This window comes from Penicillium digitatum, chromosome 4 (assembly GCF_016767815.1).
Source record: "Penicillium digitatum chromosome 4, complete sequence".
Lineage (NCBI taxonomy): Eukaryota > Fungi > Ascomycota > Eurotiomycetes > Eurotiales > Aspergillaceae > Penicillium > Penicillium digitatum.
This window is the reverse complement of record NC_089387.1, coordinates 286,404-308,934: the sequence shown is the minus strand read 5'-3', so window position 1 is coordinate 308,934 and position 22,531 is coordinate 286,404. Positions and strand designations below refer to the sequence as shown.

General features: G+C 49.5%; 7 protein-coding genes across 7 annotated transcripts; 6 read left to right on the top strand and 1 right to left on the bottom strand.

The window, feature by feature from the left end:
- Positions 1-82: 82 nt before the first annotated feature.
- Positions 83-448, top strand: Pdw03_0102 (uncharacterized protein; the record flags this gene model as incomplete). The annotated part of the gene is made up of 1 exon (XM_066099504.1): positions 83-448. The coding sequence occupies one exon, from the start codon at positions 83-85 to the stop codon at positions 446-448; it is 366 nt and encodes a 121-aa protein (XP_065957231.1).
- A 1,036-nt stretch (positions 449-1,484) lies between these two features.
- On the top strand, positions 1,485-2,522 carry Pdw03_0101 (RTA1 like protein; the record flags this gene model as incomplete). The annotated part of the gene is made up of 3 exons (XM_066099503.1): positions 1,485-1,665; positions 1,715-2,259; positions 2,307-2,522. 3 exons carry the CDS (start codon positions 1,485-1,487, stop codon positions 2,520-2,522), a joined length of 942 nt encoding a protein of 313 aa, XP_065957230.1.
- A 544-nt stretch (positions 2,523-3,066) lies between these two features.
- Pdw03_0100 (ZIP metal ion transporter, putative) lies at positions 3,067-4,343 on the top strand (the record flags this gene model as incomplete). Its single annotated transcript, XM_014680578.2, has 3 exons — positions 3,067-3,116; positions 3,173-4,114; positions 4,166-4,343. 3 exons carry the CDS (start codon positions 3,067-3,069, stop codon positions 4,341-4,343), a joined length of 1,170 nt encoding a protein of 389 aa, XP_014536064.2.
- Positions 4,344-5,437: 1,094 nt separating this feature from the next.
- Positions 5,438-7,596, top strand: Pdw03_0099 (F-box and WD repeat-containing protein; the record flags this gene model as incomplete). The annotated part of the gene is made up of 4 exons (XM_066099502.1): positions 5,438-5,887; positions 5,944-6,584; positions 6,635-7,346; positions 7,399-7,596. The coding sequence occupies 4 exons, from the start codon at positions 5,438-5,440 to the stop codon at positions 7,594-7,596; spliced, it is 2,001 nt and encodes a 666-aa protein (XP_065957229.1).
- An 805-nt stretch (positions 7,597-8,401) lies between these two features.
- Positions 8,402-10,179, top strand: Pdw03_0098 (C6 transcription factor, putative; the record flags this gene model as incomplete). The annotated part of the gene is made up of 3 exons (XM_014680580.2): positions 8,402-8,461; positions 8,593-9,336; positions 9,415-10,179. 3 exons carry the CDS (start codon positions 8,402-8,404, stop codon positions 10,177-10,179), a joined length of 1,569 nt encoding a protein of 522 aa, XP_014536066.2.
- A 7,982-nt stretch (positions 10,180-18,161) lies between these two features.
- Pdw03_0097 (Allantoate permease) lies at positions 18,162-19,027 on the bottom strand (the record flags this gene model as incomplete). The annotated part of the gene is made up of 2 exons (XM_066099501.1): positions 18,162-18,735; positions 18,969-19,027. The coding sequence occupies 2 exons, from the start codon at positions 19,025-19,027 to the stop codon at positions 18,162-18,164; spliced, it is 633 nt and encodes a 210-aa protein (XP_065957228.1).
- Positions 19,028-20,940: 1,913 nt separating this feature from the next.
- Pdw03_0096 (MYB DNA binding domain protein) lies at positions 20,941-22,192 on the top strand (the record flags this gene model as incomplete). Its single annotated transcript, XM_066099500.1, has 2 exons — positions 20,941-21,136; positions 21,204-22,192. 2 exons carry the CDS (start codon positions 20,941-20,943, stop codon positions 22,190-22,192), a joined length of 1,185 nt encoding a protein of 394 aa, XP_065957227.1.
- Between the last annotated feature and the right edge of the window lie 339 nt (positions 22,193-22,531).

Below are 22,531 nucleotides of genomic sequence, written 5' to 3'. Positions count from 1 at the left end.
ACCATTGTCTTGATTTGCGGCTATTTCATCCAGGAGTTTACCATGACACCTGGATACTTCCCATTCCATCCCCAGACTGGAGATGTTTCACAACGAAATCCCACACTGTTTGGTTGTCGGTCAGGACACCCACAGTCATCGCCGAAGCGACAAGGCACAACTCTTGAAAAATGTTATGCTCCAACGGCTCTTCATAGTTTATCCATCCGCAGTGTATCGGGATGAAGAGATTACTAGCCATCTCTTTGACGCCTGGAAAGACATCGTTCGCCACGAGCTGGTTGTCACGGAGGAGTTCAGCTACATTTGCGAGTTTGTACCCCTGCAGGCCAGCTGTCAGGTACCGGCCGTCACCACCGTCGAGTGCGGTGAGAGTGGTCGCTCATGCATGCAGGATTTTGCTAGCGGCATCGGCGGAGCTTGTGCTTCTGGAAATTTTCCAGCTTAGGTGGACAGCAAAGACCTAGATTGAATGCTGTCGCAAGAAAAAGGCGACCATTGCAAAGCGAAAGGTGATATAAATGAAGATCAGTTTGTCACGAGAAAGGAGTGAGCGAGGTTAAAACTGAAGCCAAGCAATATCAATGAAGGAGCGTAGTTTCTCTGATTAAAAAGGAGACTTATTCGAGATCTACAACATATCTACTTGCTCCGCTCTTCACCTAAAACAACTAGGATCCATCTGACAAGAAACACCGATGATTTGCCGAGAAATACCATAACCCTCTCTGGAAAAGGTACGATTGCTAATGTATTGAGAGCTACATATGCTTGATTGTACAAGCGAATAGTTTTGCACTTTTTGAGCCATCTACGGCCAAGTCTTCTAATTCTTCTAATTATAATACTAACGAAGAGAACAGACATTATTTTTTTTGCTTCTTTTAAAAACAAGAGACACCCCTAAGAATGGGATTCATTTGCAATCATCCAGGACGTGAGGTTCTAGAATCGAACACAATCCCCCACCGGAGGTCCTACGCACATCGTTTTGACCTTGGGACTGTAAACAGGTACCAACAATGTATCTAAGTAGATGCCAGTATGTGAGAATCGGCCACTGGGGAGATTGACTGCCGATGACTGGGGCTCAGACTCTCTAAACGACAAAATTTTGGTAGAGACTTGGCACCGCCTTGCCTAATTGGGTATCATTTTCATCGCCTACTCTATAACCAAAGTACCATAATGTTTAAACTGGCCATTGCTTTTCATGGGAGCCTGGTTATTCGAAAAAAAATTTAGAGCGTCAGACGTCAGTGCATATCATTCATGGTGCCGAGAGCCATGCGATTGACAGGTCCAGCACTTGCCAGAAAAGCCTCCCCCGTTGGAAAGTCTATCAACTTTCACTTTGACTTTGCTACTTTCTAACAATTCACTTGTTCTCTTACAGCTTTCTCACAGTCATTTCAAACACAGATATCACATTGAGAGATCGAAGATTTCACTTTCAATCATCCCAGACGTGGGTGTTTTCTACAATGTCTATCATTAAACGTGTGACGCACAACGAGACAACAACTCCCTTTTATCTTTATGATCCCTCCCTGGCAGTGGCAATTGTTGCCGCTGTCTTGTACACCATTGCTTTTCTGTTGACAACTATCCAATGGATCCGGTACAGGGCCTGGGTCTGGAGCATCATGGTGCTATCGGCTGCCAGTACGTTCGCATTTGGTCTGTCATTCAATCAAGCTAACCTACCACTCAGTGGAAGCAGTCGGTTACATTGGCCGATGCGTCTCGGTCCAAAATACGTCAGAGAGGCCCGTTTACGTGCTTCAATTTGCCCTCATCATCCTTGCACCCGTCCTCATGGCAGCGTGTTGCTATGTCATCTTCGGTCGTATTTTATTTCTTATCGTTCCCCAAGAGGCACGCACGCTTCGACTATGCTGGGTACCCCCCCGATTTATTACACCCATCTTCGTCGGGTGTGACATCATTGCTCTCCTTCTTCAGCTTGGCGGTGCGGTGATGATCTCTGCGGTTGATGCCAAAGACAAGGATGCAAAAAGTAAACTTACCACCGGAAAACATGTTGCACAAGTCGGTGTCATCATTCAGCTGGTTGCCTTTGGCTTGTTCGCAGTCGCAGCTGTCCGTTTCAACTTCACATCCAAGCGTTTCAGCGGGTCTCTGAGTGAGAGGTATGAGAATGTGGGAGAAAAGAAGTGTATCGTTGGTGGCATCGTCAAAGATAAGAACTGGCCTGCTCTCTTGCGGGTAGTCAACCTTACCACGATTTTGATTCTTGTCAGTCCTTCACCTTCTACCACTGTTCACTCGCTAACTTGCACCAGGTTCGATCTATCTACCGACTTATAGAGTTCACAGAAGGCACGAAGGGATATCTGAGCACAAATGAGTGGCCCTTGTATGTCTTTGATGCCCTGTGCATCTATCCGTGTGTTGCCCTTTTCGTCTACTGGCACCCAGGAAGATACTTGCCGTACTTGGGCTTTCGACTACCAAAGGGTTCACAAAGTAGCCGTGACTCGGAGATTCAGATGCCATGAGGATCGCGGGGCAGATCAGCCTTCGATCTGTGATACGTGATCTTCGCAAATTCTAGTGGAGCATGTGCTGCTGTGCTCTTTTATTTCAACATGAAGTATTACTGTGATTCATATATTTGGATCAAAGCTCGACGATTATTGGCTATAGCATAAAAAGAAAAAATAGGGACATGTGCAAATCAATTTAAGCAAGGATGGTTGCACTCGGCCCTGTATAGTCCAGTAAGGCCAGCTGTGTGGCTGGGGAACATACATAAGCTTGACATGTTTTATGATCCGCCCAAAGCCCTTTATGTAAATGCTTTAAATGGCCTTGTCGAGTAAATCCCTTCTAAATACCCGTTGGTTGTCCTGCGCATCCTGCATACTTCCCCCTAGTATGTTTTGAAAGCGGTTCCTGAACTACGTGGGTCCCGGCCTGGATCCTTCCACCACTACCTTGGCCTCTTACGCAACCACCCACTCTGCCCAGACTCTCTCTGGACCTTCTCTTCAATTCCCCTCACCATGCTAGACAGTCTATAGAGTGAACTGCGAGATCACCATGGAGGGACTATTCACTCTGCTCGCCCTGAGCATTGTGATGGCAATTACGTGAGCTGCCTGTGTTTGGAAATTGGATTCAAGCTAATGATCCAAATTATTGGCAGATCTTTTGTCGTCGGCTCATTACCTCTGGCTTTTACGCTGTCCCCCTCTCAACTCCGCTTAATATCATCCATTGGCATGGGAGTTTTAGTGGGGACATCGTTGATCGTCATCATCCCCGAGGGTATTGAAACTCTCTACAGCGCAAACTCCCTCACTCGTAAGCAACACAACACACGGGCTATCGCTATCGAATGGGAGCATCAGGCCCCGGCCGTGGCAGCCACCTTTGGCCCCAACGGAGACAGCGCCTCAAACCGACCGTCCGATGCCCCTGCCGCAAATCTCCTTTCGAAAAGAGATCAACTGTTCGAGTCGCAAACACTTTATGTCCGAGGCGAGGATTCGGCGGATGAAACAACGGGTAAGGAAACAACTCACGGAGAGGAAGAGAGCTCGCCACATGCATGGGTCGGAGTCGCCCTCGTCAGTGGTTTCATTCTCATGTACCTGGTCGATAAACTGCCCGAATTCGCAGCGCCGACCAAGAACGAACGAATCCCTTACCACATCTCCTTGGACAACCTTGGATCCGGGCTGCGACGGGGTTCTTCCCCCTCTCGCGAAGGGGGACTCCTTGATGCGAACCACGCGTCCAGACGTGGCCACAGCTTTGCGACTACGACTGGCCTAGTGATCCACGCCGCGGCGGACGGTATTGCTTTAGGTGCCTCTAGCTCGGATGCCGGGCTCAGTTTCATCATCTTCTTGGCGATCATGGTGCATAAGGCTCCAGCGTCCTTCGGATTGACGTCCATCCTACTCAAGCAAGGATTGTCAAGTCGCACCGCCAGGGCGCACTTGCTGGTCTTCAGTCTGGCAGCTCCTTTCGGTGCCTTGGCCACTTTCCTCTTTGTACAGATGATGGGATCTTCCAGTGCCGATGGGGCAGGCACTCACTGGCGCACTGGAATGCTACTGCTTTTCTCTGGGGGTACCTTTTTGTAAGTCTCCTTTCACCGAGGATATTGACCTTGATTTATTAATCTGTGTAGGTATGTTGCGATGCACACCATGCAAGAAAACGGCCCGGGCTCATCCCCACGTGAACTTCCCATCAACGGATATGGTGACCGAGACCAGAATGCCTCGGATAAGTCTATGAGAGACTTGATTGCATCTGTTTTGGGCATGATCCTGCCGCTGTTCTTGCAGATTGGACATGCTCATTGAGCAAGCACCTTGTGTATTCCTTGGGGAGGGGGGATGATACAGTGCTTTTACATTTTTGCTTTTCAACTAGACTTTGGAGGGCTTATACTCATTTCAAAATACAGTTTGAAGATGAATTGCTGTAGCTGAGACAAATTGAGATCAGGGAGGATATGTTTGAATAGATTTCCTTGTATAACTGCTGGGTGTTATTTTGGTCATAATTGCATGGTATTTCACTATCTCACGATCACATCTACGTAGCGTCACTGTGCCATATTTAAAGCCTGACAGGTCCTCCCTCCCGACGCCTTAGCTTCCCCAGGGGGTCGTTGATCTTTTTCAGAATGTCGGTGATGACATGATTCGTCAGTTTCGTCAGTCTGAATCATCCCGTTGTTCACAAGTTCCATGGTCCATTTCCGATAGCCGCATGCCAATCCAAAGCCTTGGGTCTATATTGTTTTAGGTATCGTGAGCATCGTGAGTATCATGTGCATCGTGAACACCAGGTTGCCTTTCACAGTTCACGATATTCGGCCCTAGAAATCAATGACACGGTCTTGGGCCAAACCAGCTTTGAGTTCAGGTTCTCGACGCCTCCCCATTGCCTCTTTTGCCATGAACCCCCAGAAAAAAAATATCAGGCAAATCAGAAGGCAAAAAAGATGCTGAGAGAAGAGGTGACCTATGCCGGATGCATAAGATCCATATTATTCTCATCTGATTAGTCCCGGACAGGCCATGCTTTGTCAGATCACGACACCTCCGCTTCAAAGGTCCCTTTTCCTCATCGCCTTTTTTCATTGGAAGTTGACTTCGAACTTTGATTGAATGAAAAGAAACGGGAAAAAGTGATTCATTTGAAAAAGAAAAAACAAACGTGCGGCCTCGATACCCCCGGAGGATTATTGCTCTCACCTCCCTCCTTCCCTCGGCCGTTCGCCAGCCTCTCCTCATACCCCCGAATCTCAATATCTCCAACTTCTGACTCGCTCATAACCATATGCCGGCCGTGAAATCTAGGGGGATTAGGGTGTCGTATCAATAAATACAAAACGGACAAGTGGGAGGATCATCCTCAACTGTGGCGGTCTCCCCCCTGTTCTGTCGCCATGGACTCCCATCGGGCATCATTCAGTGACATGGAAGATGGGTCGAATGCGCATATATCAGACCAGTTGGGCTCTCATAACCAACCGTCCCACGACCCAGTCACCAATTTTGCTAGCACCCCATCCAGATCACTCAGCACTAAGACAACCGTCACTCCTTTACCCGTCAGCCTACTTCCCTCGGCGCCCGCATCACCTCCGACACCCGCGCCCAGCCCTACCCCCCATCAACGACCACCAACTTGGCACTCGACCGATGATGAACAAACAGGCTTTTTGCTGAATCTTCGCATTCACTTCAGTACCCTATCCAACGCCCGAAAACAGAAACTTCTGGAGGGCCTTCTGGACGCATGCGACAGCCAGCAGCTGAGCTTTGTCTCGAGTTACGTCGGTCCTCGGTTGAGGAAAGATCCATTTCAAGTTTTCCCTAATGAGCTATGTTTAAGAGTGAGTCGTTTGGTCGGGTCTTTTACTACCTCAGTACTAATGTTGAGTCTGCTCAGGTTCTCTCCTTCATCGACGACCCCAAGACACTCGCCCGAGCTTCGCAAGCATCACGGCGTTGGCGAGAATTACTAAACGATGATATCACTTGGAAAAATCTATGCGAGAAACATGCATACTCGGTGCGGCGGGTTTTGGAAGATGAAGGGGATCTCATCGACCCTTTCACTGCCCATCCGGTAGACTCGGCTTCCAGCGCCCGCACCTCCGGTAGGCTACAGCGGCGCTTGACAGGGTCAAATAGCCACGCCACCGAGAGCGCGCCAGATCTTGCGCGCACATTTTCCGGGGAATGGTTGCCTCCGACAAGCTTCTCCCGAAGACGTCGAACCCGACCTGTCTCATATCGTTCACAGTTCAAGCAAAAATACATGGTTGAGTCAGCATGGAATAAAGGTGGTCGCTGCACTCAGCGCCACATCACTCCTGACCAGGGTGTGGTGACAAGTCTTCATCTCACTCCGAAGTACATAGTCGTTGCGCTGGATAATGCGAAGATCCACGTCTATGATACCAACGGCGACAACCAGAAGACGCTTCAAGGTCATGTGATGGGAGTGTGGGCGATGGTCCCGTGGGATGACATTTTGGTTAGTGGAGGCTGTGATCGCGAAGTTCGAGTATGGAACATGGCTACTGGGTAGGACAGGCCCTCCACGACTTGCGCAAACGGAAACTAACGCATGATAGGGCGGGAATTCATCTCCTTCGGGGCCACACATCAACAGTCCGTTGTCTAAAGATGTCGGATCGGAACACAGCAATCTCGGGATCCAGAGACACTACACTTCGTATATGGGACTTGGCTACAGGGACATGTCGCAACGTCCTCGTCGGGCACCAAGCTAGCGTGCGGTGTCTGGCCATTCACGGTGATCTAGTCGTGTCGGGCAGTTATGATACGACTGCGCGGATATGGAGCATTTCCCAGGGACGCTGTCTTCGCACCCTTTCAGGGCATTTCAGTCAAATATACGCTATTGCCTTCGACGGCCGGCGGATCGCGACGGGAAGTTTGGATACTAGCGTCCGGATCTGGGACCCGCATTCTGGGCAGTGCCATGCAATTCTACAGGGCCACACGTCTCTGGTCGGTCAGTTGCAAATGCGGGACGACACGCTAGTCACAGGTGGCTCCGATGGCTCTGTCCGTGTTTGGTCGTTAACCAAGATGGCACCTATTCACCGTCTCGCGGCCCACGATAACAGTGTCACCAGTCTTCAGTTTGACAAGACCCGCATTGTCAGTGGTGGCAGCGATGGCCGCGTCAAGGTTTGGAATCTAGAGACTGGCCAGTTGTTGCGGGAGCTTTCTACTCCGGCCGAAGCGGTTTGGAGGGTTGCTTTTGAAGATGAAAAGGCTGTAATTATGGCAAGCCGCTCAAGCCGCACGGTTATGGAGGTGTGTGCTATGTTCCATTTTGTGGAGATATGTTTTCTAATCTGGATCGCAGGTCTGGTCTTTCTCTCCACCACCAGAAGACTACGAGGACACAGCGATTGAGAGTGCTTTAAGCACTCCAGGCCTAAGCTCTGCTGATGACCGCGAGCTGGCCGTTCCAACTCGACGTCGTACACTTTGCTCCGTCCCCCTACCATTAATTCCATTAGGCACTGATAGCGATGCACTTATGCCAGATGCACCCTCCTAATTCCCAAGCATCTACTGGTCTGAATTGATCTAAATGTGCTTTGACATCCTACCATCTAACGATTACGCATCTCCCTTTATTCTGTCATGTTTATCTCCCCATCTTTTTTGAGCGCGGTGTGTTTTTTGGTCAACAGTGGGTGCTTTGCCTTCAGAATGAGCTGCCGGCGTTCCTCCCTAGGTGTGTCTAGAGCACCAAGCGGTTGCATATTTGGAGTTGCAAATCTGTTTGGTTAAGTGTGTCTTGATTCCTTGCCAAGACTGGAGAAGTTGCCACATTGGAGTTGTTTGTGTGTTGATCTTTTTCACTTGTTTTTTTTTATCTCATATCGGCCATTTCGGTGTTTTGTGGTTGAGTACATGATACCTTTTTTTTTTGAAAGAGCTGGAATGTTATTTATACACCATCTAGTCCGATGAGATCTATATCACGTACATTCCCAAATCTCCCTTGGACAGTCATCGTTTTTGGCCTTCGCAAAACCTCACCTCGGCAGACCTGGAGAATGACTAAGCGGCTTACTCCGGGGCTTGGGAAATGGAACTTGACGACCTTGACGCGAACTCTCCTACATTATTTAATTTTGCTCTTGAAATGCCATTTGTACATGCTTGAAAATGTGCATGTGCGTTGCCCGGACTAGGCAGCCGAGTTGATCGTTTACAGCCGATGACACAGCCGTCCTGAACCTTTGTGAAACCCAGATCGAGTCCGACCTGTCTGCAACCCGTAGCTACCTTTGCGGTTTCCGTCAAAACACCCGCAAGCCTTAAAAGTTCGTTAGACGACTGCCTGCGGGTGAACAATGGTCTATGGGGGCAAACCAAGTACCGGATGTTACCTGTGTCGCAAGCGGAAGATAAAGGTATGCCCCAAGCTTCAACCTTTCTTTTTTGTTTTTTGAATTACCCCGCCAATGAAGCTACATTGTGTCTATACTATGTAGTCCTGTCTGTATTCTCTGAAAGATCGAATGCTAAATGTCCTCCTTTCAAGTGCGATGAAGCACACCCGGAATGCCGGAACTGCATTATCTATGGCCGACCATGTCCAGGGTACCGGCCGGATGCTGTCTTTCGCAACGAGACCAGGAAGGTTGAGCGGCTCGTAAAGAGCAGTGCCAGCGTAAATGCCCACGGCAATTCCGACAGCCAAGACAGCTCCTCAAATCCGAGCTCAGCTATGTCAGCCATCTCGCACCGCCAACGCGCAAGCTCACATGGGAAACTCCATGGCAAGACTGCACTGACGCTATACTCGCCCGCTGACTCCAGCTGGGAACAACGAGCACTGTGCTACTTCTTTGATCAGTACACCATCAAAGCCGATTCCGAGGACGGCGGACATCTCGAATATCTGCCCCCGCTGTACGCACGCGAGCTAGGTCGCCAGAGCGGCGAATCGCCGTCTACCTGTTTGCGCTGGGCAGTCGAGGCTACGGCGCTGATGACCCTTGCTAATGCGAAGAATGCGCCACCTCTTATGAATAAGGCGCGGCAGGGCTATGGGCGGGCACTGCGGGGTTTGCAGGAGGCGCTGGCGTCGCCGGTTAATGCGGTCAAAGACGAGACGTTTGCTTCGGTTGTTTTGCTTACGCTGTATGAGGATATCTCGGGTGAGCGTAATGGGCTGTTTAGCTCGCATACGGCCGGGTTTGAGTTCCTGACGAAACTCCGTGGAAACACCCTGATAGATCACCCGCGTGGACGAGATATGCTTACTTTTGCTTATGCCCACACGGTAGGTTTGATGTGAGGCTCTGACATCGGGACCTGGCATCTGTGACTTAAAATCGGTCCTAGACTGACCGTTGTACAGTATGTTGAAATCCTCGCGCTGGGAGATACGCTTCGCTTCGACATCGACTTGGTCCTCGGCATGCTAGACATTAGCAGGCCAACCGAGCGCCTCATACTCTCTGCATCAAAGCTCTGTCAGTTATTCCTATACATAAGCTCTTCGCCAAAACCCCCCGATCAAGCTACCGTCGAATCATGGATCACAGCCGGCCGCGAGTGCGACATCGAACTCTCTCAGTGGACACAAACCCTCCCAGACCGCTGGCTCCCACTAGTCGTCTACTCACCACAGGGCGAGCCTCTCCTAACCTACAAGCGCCTCTCCAACGCCGTTGTCTGGAACTACTACCGCGCAGTGCGCGTGATGGTACAGCAGCTTCTCCTCGGTTTAAACAGCACACTCACCTCCATCAAAGCGGCCAACAAGCAAGTCTCTGATCCCCGGAATATCAGCAGTTCCGAGGCAGAGATGGATTCCGTTCTCGACGAGCCGGCCCTGAAAGCCCTCATCTGCGAAATGACCACAGACGTCTGTCGCAGCATCCCATTCGCGCTTGCCGACGTCGATTCCCTCGGTCGCCCGAATAAGTCAGATAGCCCGTTGCAAATGCGCGCTGCGCAGGGTTACGGCTTGGTTTGGCCCCTCTGGTATATTCTGTCCTCGGGCATGCCGACTCCGGCGCAGATAGAGCTGATCCGCACTGTGCTGTCGCGTGTCGGGTCCACGCTGGGAATTAAATTGGCGCTGGTCCTTGCTCGTGAGCTGGAGCGGAGATTAGGATGACACGCAAGGCGAGATTCTTTCGAGGTTTACCGCGCGGTGCCTGCAACTCGCTAACCAACCTCGACGCAAGCATTTTACTGATGCAAATTGCGGGAGATCCGAGGACTCTGCTGTAAACTGTCATCGTGCCAATGTCACTTGGCATCGATGAGTGGATCAATGGGCTGCTGGTAGGATTCTAGGTAAAGAAAACGATTTATTTTGGACAGTTCCAGTCATTATAGGCTATGATAGACGAAGGCAGATTGGCGTCAGACCAGACCCCAGACCGTCTACAACACGGCTGGGTAGACTTCGAGTCAATCTGTGGATATTTCAGAATCAAATTCAAAAAACTTGTGAATATCCGAGTGCGCTCAATAAACAGCAAACACATTCTCCTCGTCTGACTGCTCGTCATCCGACTCCGGCAAGAACCCTTTTTAAAGCAGTGCTGCCTTCATACGACCGTCCACAGTGGGCGGTGGGCTATTTAGATTTTCGAGTGTCCGTCCATAACGCCCACGGCCCACGGGCATGCCCATCCCGGGTATGCCTACTGTGCCCACCATTGCATAAAGTCACCTAAAATAGACGTATAACTCGCTAACTTTTTATAATAAATAACTGTTATCTATACCTATTTTGCTTACTCTATGTAAAATCGCGGTTTAAATCTGCAGTTTCTATAAATTTTACTATATAAAATAATATATTTCGATTCAAAATGTCACGGTGCGAACCGTGACACCTCCGAGCTCCCAACTGTCAGGGTGCGGGCTGGCAGGACGGTATGATAGGAGATGACTGGCAGGGACAGGTCGTAACAGATCAGATTCACATTGACAGGCAGGTACAGGCAGGGGCAGGCTAATATACAAGACGTAGCTCGAAGAGCTACAACAGGATCTAGAACTGAAGTTCAGATAAACAGGTCGGAGATCACGTGCCGTGATCTTCCTCTAACTAAGCATCACGGTTCGCACCGTGACAGTACCTCCTCCCTTAGAGCCGAGCTCCGTCGAGGCGAGGCTTGTGCGGGTATCTTCGGTGGAAGTTCCGTACGATCTCGCGGGCGTGGTCCAGGTATTCAGCAGGCTCTTCAGTGGGTTCGTCGTAACCAATCCATTTGACGGTGTACTTCAGACGCGGGCCTCCTCGGCCTCGTCGTTCCCAGCGGGAATCTAAGATGTCTTCAACTTCCCATTCTTCCAGTCCTTCGACTTCGACAGGTGGCGCGGGTTCAGTAACTTGTCCATTTACCGGGTTCGTGGCGGCAGGCTGTAGCAGGCTGACGTTAAACACAGGGTGGATCTTCATACTAGCAGGCAGTTCGAGCTTGTAAGCGTGTGCACTTATAGCTTCTAGGACCTTAAAGGGGCCTAGGTTCTTCCAGTCCAGTTTCTTCTGCGGGCGGAGGGTTCGGATATTCCTGGCGTTCAGCCAGACCAGTTGTCCAGGACGGTATCGGCGGGCAGGGGCGCGGTGACGGTTCGTTTGTTCTTCGTATCGGGCTTGTGCGGACAGTATCTCGGCGCGGACGTACTCAGTCAGTTCTTGCATTCGTGTAGCGAACTTTTCCGCGTCTCGGGTCGCAGGGTGACTGGCAGGCTGGGATGGTTCGAACCCGATGCGGGGGTGGAACCCATAGTTCGCGTAGAATGGAGAAACTCGGGTGCTCTCGGAGTAATGAGAGTTTGCAGTGAATTCGGCCAGCGGGAGCCATTCAGACCAGTCATCCTGTAAGTAGGACACATACGCTCGGAGGTATTGTTCCAGTACGGCGTTCGCGCGTTCAGTCTGGCCATCAGTTTCCGGGTGATAAGCGGTTGACAGCAGGTTGGTGATTCGCAGGCGCTTTGTCAGGTGTTTCCAGAATTGGGCCACGAACTGGGGTCCTCGGTCAGATACAACGGTATTCGGCAGGCCGTGCAGTTTCCAGACATGACGGGTGTACAGGCGGGCGACTTCTTCAGCGTTGCAGGTTCCCTTGCAGTGTATGAAGTGCTTCATCTTGGTCAGACGGTCTACCACGACTAGGATGGCGTCGTAACCGTAGCTCAGGGGCAGGTGCGTGATGAAGTCCATGCTGATATCTTGCCAGGCTCTCTCAGGTACGGGCAGTTGTCTCAGGATCCCTTGACGGACTTCTCGGGCGGGGGTGATACGGCGGCAGGTGTGGCAGTTCTTGGTCCAGTCGCTCACGTACTGGTATACTCTAGGCCAGTAGTATTCTCGGGACAGCAGTTCATAGGTCTTCGACCGGCCAGGGTGTCCCACGGTGGGCTTGTCATGACACAGGCGCAGTATTTCAGCTTTCAGTTCATCGTTGTCAGGGACGTACAAGCGGTTCCGGTAGTAGAGGTAGTTGCCTCTTCGTTCGCAGTCGGCAAGTGTAATCTCAGGGTGACGGCTAGCGTTCTTGTCTAACGCTTCCAGGATAGATTGTACTACTTTATCTTGGTTGTAGGCTTCCAGCAGTAAATCCTTGATCGTAGATGGTGGTTCGGGCAGGTTGTTCTCGATGAATCGGACTCTTGTTTCAGGAGCAGCGGTGATGGGCGGATCGGCAATGTCGGGCGGAACAGTGATAGTAGGCGGGACTTCAGCGGTAGCAGGCGGTTCTTCTGGCAGGTCTGGCAGTTCAGGTGGAGTGGTTGTAGTGACTCCGTTTCTCTGTCGTGTTGTGACGTTTATCTGTAGGTTTTCTTTCTTCAGAACAGTCTGGCTCTGATGCGCTAAGCGCTCATCCCTAGTCTTCCGCACGACCCAGTAAAACCCAGACCCAACCCAGACCCAACCCAGTCTGGGTTGGGTTTTGGGTCGAACCCTTCGACCCAGTAATGGGTCTGGGTCGAAGGGTTCGACCCAGTACTGGGTCTGGGGCCCCAAACTGGGTTACAAACTAAACAAACATGCTAAGGATTCTAAATGTATAACTTATGCATTTATTCGCGGTAATTTTGAGTATTTGCTTTACTTGATTATATCTAATTTTATTTGTAAAAAGGGTAAAAGAGATGCGTATAATTGAGGATTCTTTGTCAAGCAAGCTAATGGTATTCAAATAAATCATCTTCCCTGCTTTTACGTTTTCTCCCTGATGCTCGTGTCTGTGTACAGGTTGGTGGTAATGATGGCGAGCAAGGACGACCATATTCACTTGTAGGTAAGGGCGTCTCCTCCGGTATATCCTCTGGTCTATCCTCAATTACAACCTCAATTGCATCCCCTGGTTTATCTTCCAGTTCATCCTCCTGCTCCTCTGTATCACTAATTGGATCAACCTCAATCTCACTGAGCTTCTCTTCCCTCTCCTCTTTTGCCGCCTCAAGCTCATCCTGGGAGAAAATTTTCTCAAGAAGTGTTGCTTCCTGCTCCTCCATATCAAATTTCGTTGTACAAAGAAACATCATTAATGCCTCGACAGTCTCACTCTTCATTCTACCACGACGATAGTGACAAATATCTCGAGCGGTATTAAAGAGGCGTTCAACTCCTGCGCCAGTTGCTGGAAATGAGAGTGTATCTCGCGCAAGGGCAGCAATGGCCGGAAAGCGAGCCTGGTGCTCTTTCCAGAAAGTAAGCGGCCTAACAGAAACAGTATCTATATATATATTAGTATTATTATCACACATACTCTTTGTATTTACTTACCGCTGTCAAGATATTGACTGATTTCATCAGTAATGGCTCGTGGTTGTATATCCCTTCCATCAAGCATCTCCTCTAGCCTTGAGCTTGGATGGGCTATCGTTAGAGAGCTTTGTAGATCACGACTGCTTATTCTAACTTGTGCTTGATATGGAACAAGGGCTTGTTCAAAAGCAAGTCGATAGGTATCTCGCCATTTCTGATCCCAATCACTGGAGAGGAAGAATTTGAATTTGTTCACCGGTGCAAGCATTGTACTGATTGCATAGATGTTCCCTCGAAGATCATCAGCTTGGGAGTAATACTCATCAAGCTTAGACCGACCAGCTTCAAGGGCCTCTAGCATCTGTTTTTTCCATGGGACACGCTTTCGGCGTAGCTGTGCCTGTGATCGCTCAAGATGATCAAACAGTTTGTTGTAGATCTTAAACACATAGTGGGCAGTGACATCTCGAGTCTTTGATAGCTGTGTTGTATAATCAAAGAAGGGCTCGGTGATACAAAGAAGATAGTCGATCTGACGCCACTCTTGCTCGCTGAGTAGCATCTCCTCACAATCATACTCTGTACAGAATAAAGAGAAGATAGCACGTAGCCTCTTTGCCCGGCGAAGCATGAGGAACGTAGAATTCCATCGTGTCTTTACATCTTGGATTGGAACGATCTTGATATTAGTTGTCTGAAGATTGTAAAAGGTCTCTCTGCGCTGGGGACTTGCATTGACGTAAATCGCAAGATAACGGACTTTGTTCAGTGTGGAGGAGATCTGACTTTGCTTCGCATTTTCTTGGGCTAGCCTTGACTGCTTCTCTGTCCACCTTGTCTCGGCTGATTCATTTAATGGAACTGCCTTGATCCGAGCAAGAAGCTGATTGAGGCTGAGCTGGATAACGTGGGCAAGACATGGTATTCGGGTGATAATAGTATCATCTGACAAAGCCTGTTGGAGAGCAGTAGCTAATGTCTTGTTGTTTGATGCATTATCTGTTGTCAACCCGAATACTTTATCTTCAATGTTGTGCTCCACTAGGGTTTCTATAAGAACACTACTCAGGTAAGAGCCGGTATGTGTACCATGAAGCGGCTTAAACCCAAGTAGTACCTCACGATATACCCAATCACTGTCAATGAAATAGCCAGTAATAGCCATAAATGCCTGCGAGAATGGAGATGTCCAGCAGTCAAGCGCAATGGATATCTTTGAGCCAGAAGGCAGCGTACGAAGGATACGCTGCTGCCGGTCTTTGACTAGACTGCCCAATCGGCGACGGATGGTATCGGCAGATGGGATCACTGGAGGGGATGGGGCGGAACGAGCTTTATTGATGATGCGTTTGAATGATGGATGCTCGATCAGATGGAATGGGAGCCGGTTGAGAGTAAGAAATTGGAGGAGATCCTCCTCCCAATCTTCTTGTAAGAAGGGTATGCTTGCTGAAACTTCTCCCTAGAATAATAATAAATTAGTATAGTTACTTGATTTTATGATAGAAAATATACCTCTCGTTGTAGGAAGTTTGTAATCTCCGCTTTCTTCCCCTTTTCCGACCGTAAACAACCAGCCGTTTTCCGATGTTTCTGGATGGTTGATGTGCCATGATACTGCGCTTTGCCTGTGCTGTTCGGGCTTAGTGTATAAGGATGCTCTAGGATCTTCCCACAGCGCTTGCACATAACCTTTGGTGCGCCATCAATACCCTGAGCTACCTGATGGTAGCTATTCCAGATCTCTGTATGGCGGTTCGAATCCCATTTAAGCTTGCTTTTCCTCCCGTAGTCAGTCTCTAACCACCAGTCCACAAAATCGTTATATGACATTGTATCGTATAGAATAAACCCTTTCCTACGGTCGGGTCCAACGCGTTTCAATAAAGGGGGGATTGGGAGGGGATCATCTGGTCCTCGGAAGTTTGAGTCGATTGTGTGTTGACTTGCGGATGGTGTGACTTGTCCAGTTGAAATATATGAGAGATCGTCAAGATCACCACCATAGAGCGACGATGCAAAGTCGGAAAGTTGGCTTTGAGACATAACATGAGAATGACATATAATATATACAAATGGATGTAAGGGGAGAAATTCTTTAACGTACAAAGGTAGAAATGCACTAAAGTTGTAGAAGTGTCTAGGAATATTGATATATCAAATATAGTAAATCATCCTACTCTTGTTGATTGGTCTATTATACTAAAATTATATGGGTCTAAAGAAATACCCCTGAGATAACCCAGTCATAACCCATTTAACCCAGTAAGAACCCAGTAAGAACCCATTTAACCCAGTAAGAACCCAGTAAACCCAGTCAAACCCCAATTCCCACCCCAGTTCCATTAATCCTTCTCAAAATTTCTCTTCCTACCCTCCCTTCAAGTCGCATATACCAAGTAGATTAAGAGGTAGTAAGTAGTTTTGAATATAAAAGTTTACTAGATATCTATCCATAGTTATATAAGCTCTAGAATTAAACAGAAGAAGAGAAATAAATGAATTCAAAAATTATTTTACTCTGTAGATGAAAATATATATTATGTTGATGTGTGTTGAATATATATATCTGCAACTTGGGGTATACTTTGTATTTTAAATGGAATGCAATCCTACGCCTGAGAAAACCAGCAGCCAACACATACCACCTTTCCTTATGAAATAAAGCATTTGAAGAAGTAATTAATCTTGAACCAGATATATTACTTTGGAGAACGAGGTTATTTCTTAAAATTTCCTTTGCCTTGTTGGTAGAGAGTGTAGCATTTCGATGTAGAAACCATAACAGGGGAAAATGACAGTATGTTATTTAAATATTTATGCCATAATTTATGCAGAAACTGGGTCGAACTGGGGCTATACTGGGTTTTCTGGGGCCCCAGTCACTGGGTCTGGGTTGGGTTCTGGGTCGAGACCTTCGACCCAAACTGGGTCGTGCGGAAGTCTACTCATCCCCCTCTTTAGGGATATCCTCTGACCTCCTGGTCAGGGCGTCGGGCTTTGCACCTTGTTTTCCGGGACGGTACGTGATCTTGAAGTTAAACCGGGACAGGAATTCAGACCATCGGGCTTGGCGGCGGTTCAGGAGTTTCGTTGTCGTGAAATATTCCAGATTGCGGTGGTCAGTTATGACCTTCACGGGCGAGGGTGTGCCCTCCAGTTCGGGACGCCACTCTTCGAAGCAGCGGATTATGGCTAGCAGTTCTTTATCGTATATCTCATAGTTACACTCGGCGGCGGAGTGTTTTTTCGAGAAAAATGCGATAGGGTGCAGTATTCCAGCGTCATCGTACTGAGACAGTACACCGGCAGAGACAAAATCAGACGCGTCTGTTTCCAGGACTATCTCCTTGGACCAGTCAAACGCTTTCAGAACCGGGGCAGATGTAAACGCCTTCTTCAAGGCTTCGAAGCTCAGCTGGCAGACAGGTGTCCATTCGAAACGGACGTCTTTCTTCGTGAGTCTCACGAGCGGGGCGATGACTTTCGAGAAGTCTCTGATAAAGCGGCGGTAGAAGTTGCCGAAACCAATAAAGGCTTGCACATCAGTCAGACAGGTCGGTGTTTTCCAGTTCACGATCGTTTCGATCTTGTCGGGGTCCATACGGATACCATCTTCACCGATGATAATACCAAGGAACTTCGTCTCGGACACACAGAATTCGCATTTCGATAGTTTTGCGAACAGGCCTGCCTCTCGGAGGCGCTGGAGGACTTTTCGTACATGTTCTATGTGTTCCGCACGCGTGCGGCTGTAAATCAGGATATCGTCCAGGTAAGCAGTACAGAAACAGTCCAGGTACTCTCGTAACGTGTCGTTGATAAATCGTTGGAAGGATGCGGGGGCTCCAGTTAAACCAAATGGCATCACCAATGATTCGAACAGTCCTAATCTCGTACGGAAGGCAGTCAGGTATTCTTGTCCCTTCGCAATTCGCAGATTGTTGAAGGCGGAGATGATATCAATCTTCGTAAAGAACTTCATCCCTTTCAGGTTATTCAGGGTTTCCTTGGTCAGCGGCAACGGGTAACGGTCCTTAACAGTGATTGCGTTCAGTGCACGGTAATCCACGCAGAAGCGGAGACCTCCGCCGGGTTTCTTCACGAACAGAACAGGCGAGGCAGCGGGCGAGGAGCTGGGCCGAATGAACCCTTTCCTCAGGTTATCTTCGATCCAGTCTTTCAGGACCTCGAGCTCATTTCGGGACATGGGATAGAGGGGCCCAAAAGGTAAGGGTTTGTCCTCTTGTAAGACCATCTTGTGGTCGTATGATCGGTGGGGTGGCAAGCGCTCGGCTTCCTTGGGTGAGAACACTTCGGCGAAGTCTCTAAACTCTTCAGGCAGTGCAGACACGGGGTCAGGTTCAGTGTCGGTCTTGGGGTTCAGTGCAGTCTCGATGTCCGCGGTTGTAATTGCGAACATGCTGTATTTCTTTCTTGCATACGCAGCACACGCAGCTAGCGATACGGCTGCAATGTCTCGTTTCTCGAGACCAGTTGGTCGTGCAGGCAGGTTCCTCGGACGGGACTTTACAGGTAGCAGGCGGTTCTTCAGTGGTAGCAGGCGGTTCTTCAGCGGTAGCAGGCGGTTCTTCAGTGGTAGCAGGCGGTTCTTCAGCGGTAGCAGGCGGTTCTTCAGTGGTAGCAGGCGGTTCTTCAGTGGTAGCAGGCGGTTCTTCAGTGGTAGCAGGCGGTTCTTCAGTGGTAGCAGGCGGTTCTTCAGCGGTAGCAGGCGGTTCTTCAGCGGTAGCAGGCGGTTCTTCAGTGGTAGCAGGCGGTTCTTCAGCGGTAGCAGGCGGTTCTTCAGCGGTAGCAGGCGGTTCTTCAGTGGTAGCAGGCGGTTCTTCAGTGGTAGCAGGCGGATCTTCAGTGGTAGCAGGCGGTTCTTCAGCGGTAGCAGGCGGTTCTTCGGTGGTAGCGGTCTGCTCAGGACCGGGTCTACCAGAGTTCAGTTCGGGGGCTTTCGGGGCGGTTCAGACATTTTCAGACAGTCAACTCCTAGGGGTAGGAGCTACGTAGTGTCAGGGTGCGGGCTGGCAGGACGGTATGATAGGAGATGACTGGCAGGGACAGGTCGTAACAGATCAGATTCTCATTGACAGGTACAGGCACAGGCAGGGGCAGGCTAATATACAAGACGTAGCTCGAAGAGCTACAACAGGATCTAGAACTGAAGTTCAAGATAAACAGGTCGGAGATCACGTGTCGTGATCTTCCTTTTACTAAGCATTACGGTTCACACCGTGACAATAGAAGTAGGAAAAACTATCTAATAGTGGCGCCGAGTCCTCTATATATTAGGATTCGAACTAGATCACCTACTTTCTATTATATCTTACTAAGGTGCTACTAAAGCAGAAGTAGTGAGTGTTTCGGGAGCTACTTAGTATACGTGAAATTCGCGATAAAATTATCCGAGAAAGTGATAGAAGAAGCAGTTCTTAAAGCTCTGAATAGCTTCAAAAACTAGGGGGTATATCGAAATGTGAGGTGTCACCTACGTAAAAGGACTAGGATGTCTCAATGATACCACCCTGAGACAGACAAATTGTATACATCGTTTAGTCAGCCTTGTCCGCATAGATTGTTTAAAAAGGCGCGGATCTTGTCATTCTTCAGTTAGAGAATTTAGAGTAGAATTGCGATTTGCTGGCCCGCCGCCCGTTTCGGCCGCCCCCTCCTTCGGGTTTAGCGCCTATGGGACCGACGCCCGATTGGGGATCGCGTCCGTCCACTTCGGGTTTAGCCCGTCCGCAACGGGTTTGGCGCCTTACGCTAGCCCCGATCGGGATCTGCCGTCTCCCACCGCCCGTCTCGCGACGTCCGCCATCTATATAACCCGCGGTGCGTCGCTCGACGATGATTCTCTTCTTTCCCACGCCTATTCCCCCCTTTCCCCCTCCATTATGTTTCGCCGGCATCATTCCCTGATCCGCTGACGTGGCCCTGCCAGCTGAAAACTCTGCGCCCCGAACACAGCCTGCTTCCCCACTCACGGAAATTCGAACGGGTCGCTCTGGCCATGCGAGTCACCCGGATCGCCCTTGATTTCCCAGTTCTACATGGCTCAATACATTATTGGTTTCATAATTTACGCTACACAGGGTCGCTGTTTCAACTGTTGTAGACATCACCCTCGGTCTGCTTGATAACTGGACATTTGAAGTGGAATGTAAGAGGACTACTGGCCGCTCTTTGTCTCAGGCTTCGGTTTGCGAATGCCACGCAGCACACCGCAGAACGGCCACCTTTGCTCTTTCAGACGACGCCTAATTGAATAGCCGGTGAGTCGCTCGCTGGACCCGCTTCCGCTCTCTATCCAACCGCAAAATTGCCTCAAGGAGCTCTGACGCTGAGCTGAGACATCGCAAACATCCATGAAATTGATGGCTTGTATGATCGGCTTGCGTGATCGGCGAATTGTAGGCTGCCGCTCGGATTGAGGGATTTTTTCTTATCAATATCTTCCCAATCCATCAATTGTCAGCTGAGGTGTCCTGGAGGCTGCAACGTTACACGGTGGCTACTACGAACCCAAGGCGCCCTTTGACGAGGCCGGTTGGTTAGATTAGTCCGGAGTACTCTCAAGTGATCGCCCGACGCAAGCAGCGAATAGTATCAACGAGGCAGTGCTGTCGCAGTTCTCGGTTGTGTGGGGTCCGCAAGGCGATATACTGCATGATTCCTCAGCTAGTAATGCCCTGGCGGCGCCTGGGTATTAAAAAGGATAACTGATCTCCTTTTCCCATTCTTTAGATATGATTCAAAACGGACGTAGACACACCAGCCTACCAGTGACCGCTGCACTCTTATTCAAGCTTACTTCATTATCTGTTGGTTTCTACCTCCGCTGTGTCTCCGCTGTGTCTTATCACTTTCTGGGAAATGAGGGTGGATCTTGATCAAATCGAGTTCTACCATGGCCCAAGTCGCCCGCCGCTTTCTACCAGTGCAAAAAGCGTGCCCCCCAACCACGCCCTAGCTCATGTGCCACGATACCTCCAGCAGTCTTTTCCCACTAGGTTCGGCTTCTGTCCAGGACCGTGTGAGGTACCCCTAGGACAGTCACCGCCACTGACCGGTACAACTTATGAGTGGAACATATTTGACTTCGAGATCAATCATAGACCCACTCAGACTGAAATGACGAAAGATGTCGGACCCTCAGTGACAACAGATATACCAGCTGCCTGTGACATTCTGTTGGATCGTGGAAGTTCCGCGCTGGCTTTCTCAGAGCCAGTGCTATCGACACACTCCGCGAGAACAATCCCGTGTACTGCAGGGCCAAATCACCTAGACCCTATTCCTCCTGATATACGAGGAGATGATCTACCGGGTAAGCTGACACAACACATTGAAATTCGGCCATAATCCTCTCATTATCTGACTTTTTTCTATTGTAGACACTGTTCCTGATACCCAAGAAATGGAGACTTCTCAACTATCGTGCACACCCTGTGTGACCGCACCCGTGTCTGCACCAGAACCTACACCCGAACAAGCGAACTGTGTCTCTAGCAACCTATCTGTGGTGGGTGATTTTCAGCAAGAATTAGCCAAGCGGAAGTTATCTACCATGGAGCCCTCAGACATTTCAGACAGTGGGGACTACGAAAATGATTCGGAGCCGAGTCAGACATCTAACCTAGGTGAAAATCCATGCTCAAGGGCAAACAAGGCTTCTGAGCGGGCTGAAGATCCCAGCACTATTGAAGACACGCCAGCCACATCTAGGCCGTCCTCCCCGCCGACGGCTCGCTCTACATTAAAATGTTCTCGAGCTCGAACGACACTAAGTTCTAAACCCCCGGTGCGCTACCCGTCGATAGCTGTGGTTATACCATCAACGTCCGGGAAACAAGGAGCCGCCAGGACAAGCACAAGGGCCGCTGCGGCAGTATGCAAGAAGCGACTCCGCTTAGGTCGAGGCACCGGCGACCACCAAGACGAGAACACCCCCTATGACACAGCACAGCCGTGTCAAAAGAGGAAGAAAAGGAGACCTTCAATTAGGCCACTTTCCGACCCTTCGAAATCTTCCGTTCCTATTTCATCTCATCGCTCTGGTGCTATCCAGCGTTTACATGGGAGTGCTATCCTCACGGTCGAGTCTAATACTGGTCTGAAACCGGCATATTTCTTTACTTTCGTACCCGACCCTAGCCCGATGCTGCCTCCAGCCCACACGGCGGTTATCCCCCCATCGAAACAGACGTACACGTCGGACGAGAATGCGCTGCTCGTGCGGCTGAAGGAAAAAGAGGCAATGTCATGGTCTGAGATTACGACTCACTTCCCAGGTCGAAACATGTCATCCCTTCAAGTTCACTATTCAACCAAATTACGCCACAAGGCCAGCTCTCGGTCTGGAAGACCGAAGAAACGCCAATGAGAGAGGCTATGCTGTCGCGATATTTCTTGGTTCGCGCCTGTCGACCTTGCGCAGTATACAACATCCTCCGTAGCCATCTGTTTCAATACAAGCATTGTTCCCAACTACTTCACCTAGGGTTTGGATCTTTCAAACCGCAGTATCCTCTATTGTTGCGAACATTTCCTGGAAAAAATCATCCGATAGCATAGTTGCACATTCCTCTCTTTTCTGGCACGCTCCGTTGACAGTTTTAATCACAATATTCTCTGGCAGAGTCTGGTCTGCTTTCCACTTTACTGCTGGGTTTCGTAGAATGATTTCTAGCATTTCCGCGCTTCTGTTAACTGCATTTCCTGC